Here is an 11712-nt window from a genome sequence, read left to right on the forward strand (position 1 = left end):
GATGTAGCACAGGATGATGGCAAGACTATTCATCGTAACCGTGTTCCAGTCCTATCTTCCTCACAGCGTGCGCCAGAGCTATTGTACCCCACCCCAAATAGCGAAAGGAGTTGGGTAACTTTTGTCAGAAGCACCCAGATACGAGTACCGCATAGTGTGCTCGTTTTCGGAGACATGACTGAGTTCGACAAACCTTTCCGGAGGCAGGCGACGTCTCGAGTGTAGTCGAGGAAAGAGAAACGCTTGGGGTTCATGACAGGTCTAATCAGACGCTTCTGATTTTGTCTCGCATGATGGGAAGATATCAAGGCAAAACAAACTAAGTGCCGATGCAGAGGAAGACGCATCACGTAACGTGTTAACGCGTGCGTTACGGCCTCCGACGAAGCCAGTTGTAGCATTTGGTTGCGGCAGGCGGACAGATTGTTTTCTGAAGGATGTCCCTGTCGGAAATTGAGACTCAACGCTTTTGACTGAAGTCAAGAAGCTCTCCAGTTGCTTTGTAGACGGCAGCAAAGCGGCATAGCAATATTTCAAGGGTAGATGATTTCTGTTGAGATGCCTGCATCCAAATCCACATTCGGGGTTTGGTGGAAATTTTGAACATAACAACAGCACCTACGTGAGTCGGAGGGGGACAGCTCCATGGGAGGACAGATTTAAAGCATGATGTGTTTTTATCTTTCACCTGCGGAGATTACCTGGACGTCAGACACATGTCCGTAAGTGCTGATCTGTTGGCTCCGGTATGCTTTTTCGTTAGGAGCTCGTCATGGACTTCTTTATCTTGGCAGACCAGCGGCTGTGAGCCTGCCGAAGTCGCCAACAATCACTACCTCCCTATCCTCGCTAGCAAGTCTCAAATCATCGAACCCATCGGCTCGTCTCTTTGAAGCGACCGTGCAGTTCGGAGTCCCCCCCGCCTTTGATCTGGGAGAGTTCGAAATTCCATAGAAAACAGAAACCACTGAGAGCCGAATATCCACAATCATGCTGCTAGCAGCAGTGTGAAACTTCCCCCACTTTGAAGGGTGAAGCCGACTGGTGGGGCCTATCCCTTCGACGAGTCGTGAGAGATGATGCCTCGCGATACAGAGCCGGCGGTATGACACTTCCAAGTTTCACCCACACCGCCGTTTATGTGTCCGAACATCTACTACCGATGCGTGACATTGACAGCGGATCCACTGGAATAGCAGTGCTCATGTGTTTAGGAATCTCAGGACAAGTGCGCAGGTACACCAGTGTCGATATCAGGCTGCTCCATGCTCTTCTGCGAACAATGTATCGTTCTGTTTGTGCGCTACCGTTAACTGAGATGCCACAAAATTTGGAAAAGAACCCCATGACCTCCCGTTCGTGTTGGAACCGTGCCAATCCCAGCAGAAAACGAACGGCACTGTGTCGGTATTAAACATGGCTGCAAAACCAAACGATTTGAGAAAGATGCTCCGTACATATATAGCACAGCACTCTAGTGATACCCATTTGATTCTTTGGGTCACCTCCGACGTACGGACAAAGATTGTATGGGGCTTGGAGACTCCGTCGTCACGTGTTGCCCTATACTGAAATCTCTCTGCTGTATGCCGAGGAAACCCGATCTGATGCGCTTTGAAATTTATCACCAGTTGTATGGTGTCGTTTGAAAGTTGCAAAGAAGGGCACCAGCATGCGGCAAAAAGCAGTGGCCGTCGGCGCTGCACCCGTTTTTTCTTGACATCGTGACTCTGTTTAGTACGCAGTGGCCGTGCGCGCGAGGCGAAAACACAACTGGATGGACAAAGGCAAGTAAAACCTTTGCGACTTCCATTATGGAAAACAACGTATTGCAATGGGCCCGTTCAACAGCGCCTTCGGGACACCCGCAATTCTTTTTATTTCACTCTGTTGCAAGCGCAGATTTTGTGCTGGCCCTGACCCACCGCGTCGTGGCGGATGCCGGACAGATCTCCATGAATGTCTGCAGTGTCTAGCGCACTCGGCGGTTGACACGCGTGCAAGTTTCCTTTGGCAAGGTTTTCCTAGCTGTCTAAGACTTTCTGGCAATTGCTGTCTTCTTTTTTATTGTTGAGGTGCGATAGGTAAGCTTTATTGGCGCGACTGCAGTGGTTGTCATGCTTTGATTTACAAGCTTCTTACGTACGATTTTTAAGTTCCAGTGTCTTGTCTCCGAAACCCCTCGTCCTCGAAAAGTTTGACGCGCGCCCTTGTGCGAGTCTCGACCGATTCGGTTCTTTCCCTACTCTATTTTCAATTTTTACGCATCGTGAATCTTCATTTCGTTGTTGCTCGCGTCTTCGCTCTTCGTATCTTCTCTGGCATGGACGCTCCAACCTGCACGTGACAGCGTTAATCAATCGTAGCTAGTCGTGGTGCCCTAGAGCGGGGACGCCTCCAGTTGCCGCAATGTACTTTTGCTGCGTGTCCTAAGAATTCTCGTTTTCACGGACTTTTCTGTATTGAACCAACAGTAGCGTTCGTCGGTGTATGCCTAAGTTGTGAGCTTCGATGCGTCATCTGTTTCTTACCCTTGCTTACACGCGACCGCAGGGGGGCTAAGGTGTTACCAAGACACATGCCCCCAGTCCTCAAAACATTGCATCAAGCGTGTGGTGTGTCTGAAGGCGACACCACTGTTCTTGGTCAGAGACTGCCACTGTAAGAGGGCTTAGTTTTTATCAGACACATGCCCTCAGGCTTGTGGAAATTGCTCGAAGTGTGAGGTGTCGAAAGTCGACACCGCTGTTCTCGTGCAGCGGCTCGGCGCAACTTTAGCTTTTCCGAACTTAGCATCAGAATGACTGTGGGCTCAGCAACAGGCATTCCCTTTGGGGAGAGTTATACACAGGTTTTTTCAGATGAAGAGGTGTCCGTGGACTCCCGGACAGAAAGAGACGAAGAATTCGTCGATGCGAAGGACTGGCAGAGTCGACTGGCTTCCATGGGTGTAAGTTCCATTAAGGGAATACATTCGAGTAAATCTGACACAGCCGCGTTCAATTTCACGGGGTCTGACACTAGATGGGGGGGGGGGGGGGGACCAAAGCATGCGTATGCTGCAGCAGGACTGTGGCAGTCTTCACGACCTCCCAGCCCACTCGGGAATGACAGCGTCTGGAATAGTCAGTGGTGGGTTCGAATGACTGGCAAGAAAAGCCTAGCTCCAACCCGATACATCATAAAAAGATAAAATGTGGCGCCGGCGGTGTGCCGCCTTCATGGTTTGAGAGACGTGTGCTCAGTCTTGTTTCCCCTCACCTCATGGGCATCTGCCCAGTCTTTAGAAGAACCGTTCAGTATTGTATAGGGGGCTCAACTGCGAACCCACCCAACCTTGGAAGATCATGTTACCCCTAGCTACACACATCCCACAGTCCTTTAATTCTCAACGGGAGGATGGTCTTCTTTGTGTATGCAGACGGATTGCTCCAGCGGGCCCATAGAAAATAGCTACGGTGATATAAAGACGGACGACGATGGCATTCGGTTACTGCAGTACCGCCTCTTCAAGGAGGAGGAGAAGGTCTGGATGCTGAGAAAACAACTGGACCAAGAAGAAAGTAAGGCTTCGAACCGAGCCGTGTGCTGGACCGTTGTTCCTACACAGGAGTATATGAGGCAATCAGTCGGCCTGCTGGAGACGAAAGAAAAGGAAAAGAGCCTTCACGAGAGGGGTGTCTACTCCAAACATTGTTTGTGAGAGTCCGGTCTTGCATTCCTCCTATAAAAAATCCGTTGCCACTGCACGTGGCTTTCATACTACACGCATCCCGTCCTATGTCTCCGTTCGAGTGGTAGAGGAAGTTGATTTCAGATTCAGATCCGTAGAGGTTGGTTGATGCGTCTGGCTGCACAGTGACCCGCGCTCGGCTACGGCAACAAACGATCGCTTTGGAAGATGAGGTGAGGCTTTTGGCGACAAAACCGTCGGCAAAGGAAGGTTATTTTGCCTGCGGTTCACTAGACAAACTGGGATGACAGATTACCTGTATGTGTCTCGTCGCGCAATCTCCTGATTTAGGGGGGTTTCCTCGCGTTGCACTGTTCATACGTGACTCCTGGCTAGACACTGATGATCACTGTTAGGCCAGTAATCTTAATTCCTTTTTCTACGTATTCGTTTCTCGAGCCGCAGGTTCCACGCGGCCACTGGTGCCGCCCGGTTCTTCAGCCTGGGTGACTAGTCCTCCTCTAGGGTGGGAGAGTCTTTTTCCAAAAAAAAGTTCAGTGAACCCCGTTTGCGGACACGCGCCGGTGGACTAGCAACGAATACCCTGGCCATACAACTTTGCTTTCTTTTCGTACGTGCACAAAAAAGCGCAGTATTAAACGAGCGGTGACAGGCGACGGTGCTTTGCCTGTTACCGGACGGGATGCTGGCTTGGGGCGCCAGCTGCGCCAGGATTTATCGGCATCGCAACCAGGCACCGCTGGTGCACGGCTTTGCACAAACGCAAGACTTCTTCTGGGGGTCCTTTGTTTTCCGTCAGAACGAGCGCTTACAAACCGAGTACGCGACGGTGACTGATCTGTACGCGGCCAAAGAGGTAGGTAACCGGAGGAATTAAATTGCGGGAGGAATCCGTGAGGGAAGCGGGTGCCAGACTATGCAAGACGTGATCTGTGTTAAGAACGTCTGGAGACAGTTTGTTCTCTGCCTGCCGTTCCAGGCCGTGGAATATATTCAACAGAGGACGTACACTGCTGCTTCTGCTTCTGACCAGTGAGGTCGAGAGGCGTCACTGGTCGAGGGAAGACACAGTTAATCTAGTGCCGCAGATATATACCCCCGCTTCATGGAGACTCTGACGGCTTTTGTTTGTGCTTCCGTCAGGGCCTCTATCAGACGGCGGAGGTCAAGGTTCGGCAGCTTACGAAAGAGAACGAACATCTTCTAGCGGGATTGCACCGGAAAATCAGCGAGGTACGGCCTTGAATTCGCCACGATAGGGATATGGACAAGGCCGGCAAACACGTATCCTTTCTCCGTCCTGTCATTACAAACCGTGAAGCCGTCTCATTGGCGGAAGCGTGGCACCATGCCCGTAGATATATGTCTTTCTGAATAGGGCCGATCCTCAGTGTGGAACTGCGACGCGTGTTTTCAGTTGCGGACGCTGGAGTCTCAGATGCAAGAAACGATAACTCGACTCGATGCAAAAATGAGGTAGGTATTCATTCTGAAAGCAGCGTACGGCTGTCTCGACTCTACTTGCGGAGCACCGGCAGGCCCCAACTGGGTATCAACAACTTGTGCAATACGCTCTCTGATTTCCTTGTCCAGCGACTCCAGAATGCTCGCGCAGGTCAAGGGCATTTTTGCTCGACGTGCACCCCGTTTTCGGGTCAGGAACTCTCAGAAGGATTCGTCCCAGTCTAGCTGACGGCTGCGTGAGCGAGCGGCGCCAGTGGTCGTGGAGGCGACACCAACCAAGTCGCAGCAGTTGCCATAACATGCGTGGCCTTAACGTTGGTGGCAGTTTGAACACTGGGCGACGTTGCTCTCGTTTGCTGTGAAACGTCTGGATTCGTTCCATGTTGTGCGGACTTGGGGTGTCCCTGTCGTGCAGCGGGATTATGGCAGAGGGTATCGCCGTCGTCTGCATCCTTGCAAGGAAGTGGAAAACCGAGGAGCTTCGAGCCGAGCTTGAAAACAAGTCCCTAGGCCACCTTCAACTAGCTCGCCTCTCCCTGATGCAGTGCGGTGGAGACGAAGCAGCTGATGGCGATACCGTGGATCGAACTGCGAATTCAGGGGAAGAGTTAGACGCCCCAAAAGGTGATGGCGAGCGAGATGAAGTCCCTTCTCAGGGACAAGCGGAGTCGCCCTCCACGTCGGAGCAGGGGGGATCGTCCGTCTGTGTGCCTGACTCTGGCGGAGGAACTGTCAGTGAGAAAGAAAACGAAACCACGTTCCAGTCTCCTACGGATGCAAACCGAAAGGTATCCGAGGAAAGTGTGCCTGCCTCGAGTGTTGTGACAGCGGAGGGGAAACATCCGAATGCGGCTGCCCAGGACGCTGGCGCGAAATTCAAACGGTTGCCAGACTGTGGAGCCTCCCCCTTGCCGGTGTCTGTAGACGGATATCGCAGGCAGCAAACAGACCTGAGGAAGACTTTACACAGTGGCAGCTTGACAGCAAGGCATTTGTCAGTTGGGCGGAGGCGTCCGGCCGGCATCGAAACTGACAATCGTGCGACAGGCGGGATCTCCGTTTCCCAAGGATTCCGTCGCTCCATCAAGTCAGCTGGAATGAACGAAGCGTCTGCGGCAGCCGGCAGTCGTCCAGCCTGGGGAAGAGCGCCCGTGCGCCGTGTCATGTCAGAACACTTTGCCCCGTTGAGTGAGCGACGGAGTGTCAGGGTCTCGGGTCCGACAGCCACATCGAGGCAGTTTGGCGATAAGAAACAAGTCAGCAGCAAAGCCTCTCCGAGCTCGAGCGGGACGAACGTTTCTGCTCACACGACGGACAGTTTCCGAGAGAGTGTTGACGGGACACCGCAGAACCGGAACCTGCCAGGTGCATCAGGTGGTTCTGTGTGCCCACGTGGTACTGAAAGAGCTCCGGTTCCAGGAGACAAAATTGCCTCGAATAGAGAGAAAAGTCTCAAGTTGGCCGCGGCCTCTAGCTCTAAGGGACACTCCGCGCCTGGGTCCGTAACTGGCTCTAGAACTGCCAGAACTGTGACGGCACATCAATCCTCGACTGGGCCTGGGCGCGTATCAGTAGGAACAGGACTACGGGCTCCAATTTCACATCGAGAGCGTAACTCTTCCGACGGAGGCGGGAGTGTTGCGGCACGGCCAAGCTCTCAGGCGTCGTCAGGATCTGTGGTTCCGTCTGCCAGCAAGATGGTTCCAGCCGACAAGAGGACGCCGTCGGAGACGATCCGCAAAGAGGCAGCAACTTCCAGCGACACAACAGATCTACCCCCTGCCTCGACAGGCGCATGCCGCTCGGACAAAGCAGAGACTCGGATCTCAACGGACGTCGCCACAAGCAGTGCTGCTGCCCCACGAGATTGCGGATTCGCTGACGCGGTGTCGCAGGCACTCCCGGATCAACGTGTGGCCGCGTATTCAGGAACTTCTGTCGATAGTTGTTCGAACGAGGCACCCGTTTCACTGGCGAAGGCTCGTCCGGTGCCTACGCCCTGCAGTAGCTCAGCTTCACTCGTCAACGCCGCAGCTCTTCCCACTCTGCACTCAGCTGTCCAAGGGGCAGTCAGCGACAGGCTCTTGTCTGAAAACCGAAGTGACGACACGACCAGTAGACCCATCGATATTGTCAGCTGCGTTTCTGTGGGAAGCGCGGATTCCCGGGGTGTCCCCGCCACCAAGGGCGGTGCTCAGTCGGAAGGTGTGGTTCGGAAGACAGCGCCCAAGCTGCCTCCTGTGCAGCCGTCACGTCCCTCTTTCCATCATGCGTCTAGGATCAGTTTTGACTCCCGTCCCCGCAAAACCGGCGATCCGGCTGACACCCGCCGGAGGCCTTTACCTGCACCAGGAAGCGAAACTTCGGCTGCTGCCGCATGTACTGCACAGGGGCAAACCGAAATGGGTTGCAACACTTCCGCCAGTGCATCCGACGGTAAAGCGTGCAGCCCTGCAAGCGAGTCGCTGTTGCGCACTGTTGCGTGCTCCCCACCTTCCCGTGAGAGTGCCAAGGAAGACGGCATCCGACGCCCGACAGAAACGCAACGAGAAGCGACCAGTCAGGTGCCACAGTTCATCAGTCCTTCTCAGCCGTCCTCGGCGGCACTGGTGGAAGAATGCCAGGCGCGTCGCGCGGATATTCGGCCTCTGTCATCGCCTTCTACTCTGCAAGTTCCTGCTGGAGTTGCGACCACGGGGCCGACCCTCAACCTGGAAGGGACACCACACACTGTCCCAGGTAACCCCCCCAGCTGCGCGCAAGAGGAAGCGGTGGATACCGGAGTTCACCTCAGCGAAGAAGAGAGTGAGGCACCGAAGAAGAGGTCAAAGTCTGTGGTACGGAAGAGGCTGCCAAGTCGGACAGCACGGGGGACGACGCATGCAGTGAACCCTAAGAAGAAAACACCCCTCAAGGATATGAGGAATAACATGGAGGACGGGAGTGAGGTAGAGGGTATGCAGGGAGACACGGTAGCGACCGAGCAACTGTCTGCTGCCCCGGTCTCCGCTGCTGTTTTGGTCCCCGCGGAGCGTCGCCTTGTTGAGGGTGGAGAAGCACGGGCGGTAACAGAATCGCGACCAGCTGACGCAGCCCAGTTACCCACACCTGGAGGCGGCGCTGCCCCAGAGGAAAACATGGGACTAGACGCGTACCGAGGCCCAGCACAAGGCATTTCATCACGTGCTCCTGTTGAAGCGGGATTGAGAGTCGGACCCAAAGACGACCGTGGAGTGAAGGCGGAGAACCCTTTTCTTCACGGCACTAATGCAGCGGCTGCCGCTTGCATGTATGCTGCGCCGGTTCCCATGAACGCTTCAGCTGTGCCGGAGAGGGAACGCTCCACAGGATCGGCGAAAAACGCCCCAGACATTTCCAGAATGACACCACCGAACGACGCGTCAGGGGCCCTGACATATCCAGTGTCTTCTCTCGGCGTCTCAGCGCCTGTGCCGGCCGGCCTGGGCGCGGCTAGAGGTCTCCCAGCGCTCAACATTGGTACTTGCGAAAGACCAATGAATGTGGTTGCAAATGGAAACAGCGTGCACGCCGCTGCTGCACTCCCCGCAGCAGGCGGGGCACTCCTCAGAGGGAGCACAGGCCTGATGCATGTTCGCAGGGTGGAGATGGAGGGTCCGGTCATCAGTGGTGGCGAGCGAGCGTCGTTGCCAGTTTTTCCGCCGACTTCACAAGCGCGACCAGCCGGAAACAACGGCCAGTTGAGTTGGTCTGTTGGAACCAATGTGAGCTGTCCGCCGGCACACAAACCCCTGTACACGCGGTTCACCATATCTGGGCCTGATGCAGTCGAACAGGCCTATGCAAAGCCTTCCGTGGTCACGCGACCGCGTTCAGGGAGCGTGGATGAGGGCAAGGTTGCACATCCTTCGGCCGCTCGTTTGGATGTCTTGCCTGCCGGTTGGATGCGTTCTGTTCCAGCCAACGCGGACGCATCTGCTAATCAGGCGCAACCCCGAAACCGAGATGGAGGGAGCGATTCGAGAGTTCATGCGCCGCTCCCCCAGGTGCATGCCGTGGGTGAACGCCCTCGTGTTCCGACTCACACATTCACGTTTACGCCGACTGTAGACAGGGGAGCACAACCAGGAGGTGGGATACGGATAACGGAACGGCAGGATGGGCAGGGGAGACAGGTGACGGGAGCAGCAGGCGGCACCACGTACAAGCAGGGCTCTGCGCCTTCTGGATTCATTCAGTATGGCAGCCAGCAGCACGCGCTGCTACACGCTTTTCATGGACAGACACCCCAAGCTCCGTGCGTCCAGAAGCAGTCGTCTGTGCAGATGCCGAACCAGAGAGCGCCCCCGGTCCATACTTACCGTGCAGCGCCGCTTGACCGGGCCCCAACAAACTTTGTCACACCTCAGGGGTACGCGATTCCGCAGCAGCAACCCCAGCCGTTCATGCCTTTCCCTCAGCAAGCCAGAAGTCAAGACCCCGCTGCTCACTGGGCGCTGTTCCAGATGCAGCAGCTTCAACGCAAGTCCTGGCGCCCAATGCAGTGTCCCCCAGTACACTACGACAACCGTTTTCCCCTCCTCACGCAAGTTCACGGGCACTGTATGCAACCCGCTGCTCCGTCAAGCCATGGCATTTCCGGTCCTCCAGCAGGGCTGAACTGACAAGGCACTACCCTGCGCATGCAGGCCAACATGAGACCTGGAGCGACGCCTGTTCCTCAGGCGACTAATTTATGGCCGAAGAATTAAAATGCTTTCCCGGCGCATCCTTCTGTATACAGATAGCGCTCTGCCGAACGAGGAGCCGGGCGACGGCGCGGTAGAGTCTTTCCCGCTCAGCATCTACGCGCAGAGTCACTGGTGCAAAATGTGCAGGCACCAGCGCAGCTCGGGAAACGCCCGTGTCTACCAACGGGGGACTCTGGAGGGATGCTACAGGATTTCCGACTCCCAGGGCGAAGGCACAGCCCAGAGCGAGGCGAGGAAATAAGAACAGAGGTTGCGTTCAGGATAGGCGACAAAGGTGGACAGGCCGTCTCGCCTCTGTTCTGTTTTTACGTATGGATGGATGGAGCTGCGCCGTCGTGGAAGCCAGGCATGGCAACGGCACTTGGTTGCAAGACTTAAAACAGATTGGAGAAGCAGATGCATATGCATACTGAGCCGGTTCCTCACGATTCGGGCGCAACAGTGTGTCTGCCCGCCCCGCCTGTGGTCAGGATAGTCGTGGACAAAGAGAGTCCTCAAGAGACGAGAAACGAATCCCGCGTTCCTCTGAGGGGTCAGAAGAGACAGAATTTCGGCAGGCCCTTCGGCCTGTCGGGAGCCCCGCGCGTTCGTGGGACCCGTTTTAGGTCTCCTGGATTCTTGCTTTTTTGGCACGTCTGCCCCGACGGAATGTCTACAGAAGTTTAATATGTGAACGTGCTTGTGCTATGACTCGAAGTGTTTTAAGACGTACAAAATAGAACGGAGCACCTAGTCTTTGTGAGGGTTCTGCTGGGGGGGGAGGCTGGACGTAGATATCCAGATATCCTCTTAAAGGTGTGTTTCATTTGCTCGGGCACCTTCTGGACCAAAAGGTTCTTTTTGGGCGAAAGACGCCTGGGATGCTGCCTTTCGGAGTTCTGGGAAGCTTCGCGTGTGACCCTGAGATACTCCCTTTGGAACCAGGGCCAAGCGGGTGCTGTGCATTTTCCCGGAGTTCGGCTGACCTATTTGACGGCCACCGGGTTCGCTTTGACGTACAAACTCGGGCGTCTGTTTTCGGATCTTACGAGACGAACGCTAAAGCGTTTCATTCTTGGCTATGGTCCCGCTGGGCCAATGAAAAACGAATGGTTGCGCCCGTGTGGGGGCAGACTGCGTGGCGCCTTGCAGGTTCTGCCTGTCCATCGCCGCCGTTAGGACTTGTCTCGTAAAATGAGGCAAACGTGCACACATGTTCGCGAGCAAGGAGCCCTTGGTAAGACCGAATGAACGATTTGAAGCTTGTTACTTCCCGAGCAATTACAAGACCCAGTGCTGATCCAGTTGACGAGTGTTGGTGTGTAGGCGTTCCTGACGAACACTGAAGGTATAAAGGGATCAGGATCAAAAATAATTATCATATATGTACAGCTCTTACCGAGTAGTTCTGTCGGCAGGATACCCCACCCGGCGGTGTGGTAGAGGCAGCCCTCGGCGCGAGGTCACCCATAAACAGGCGGCGCCACTACATGTTCCGTAGTCTCTTTTTCCCCTACTTGCGGGTTGCTGGAACATTTTGAAAAAGTTTGTGGGTTGCTTATCGTGGCAGTGAGAAAAGGAGCAAAAAGGTGACGAGTCCGCTGAATCATCCGCCCCCCATATGACTGCTTGGAAAGGATTGGAACCCGCAGGCGCTCTTTAGCAGCCGCTTCCGCTTATCCCAGCGGCACTCAGCTGCTGCGTCTGTGAACGCAAGTACACTCTTTCCCCAGGTGTTCCCGAAGTTTGACCCATGCGTCCGACGTCGCTGACCCATGTATGGAAGATAGTGATTCTCGGATCCTAATCTGTCAGAAGGCGCCGGGGTCCCGGTTCAAAAAAGAC

The 11712-nt window shown here is 54.9% G+C and overlaps 1 protein-coding gene across 1 annotated transcript; it reads left to right on the forward strand.

Annotated features, from left to right (window-relative positions):
• Positions 1-2800: 2800 nt before the first annotated feature.
• Positions 2801-9801, forward strand: NCLIV_026470 (Proteophosphoglycan 5, related; the record flags this gene model as incomplete). The annotated part of the gene is made up of 7 exons (XM_003882841.1): positions 2801-2950; positions 3422-3563; positions 3860-3906; positions 4494-4550; positions 4838-4927; positions 5112-5170; positions 5574-9801. 7 exons carry the CDS (start codon positions 2801-2803, stop codon positions 9799-9801), a joined length of 4773 nt encoding a protein of 1590 aa, XP_003882890.1.
• Between the last annotated feature and the right edge of the window lie 1911 nt (positions 9802-11712).

This window comes from Neospora caninum, chromosome VIIb (genome assembly GCF_000208865.1).
Source record: "Neospora caninum Liverpool complete genome, chromosome VIIb".
Classification (NCBI taxonomy): Eukaryota; Apicomplexa; class Conoidasida; order Eucoccidiorida; family Sarcocystidae; genus Neospora; species Neospora caninum.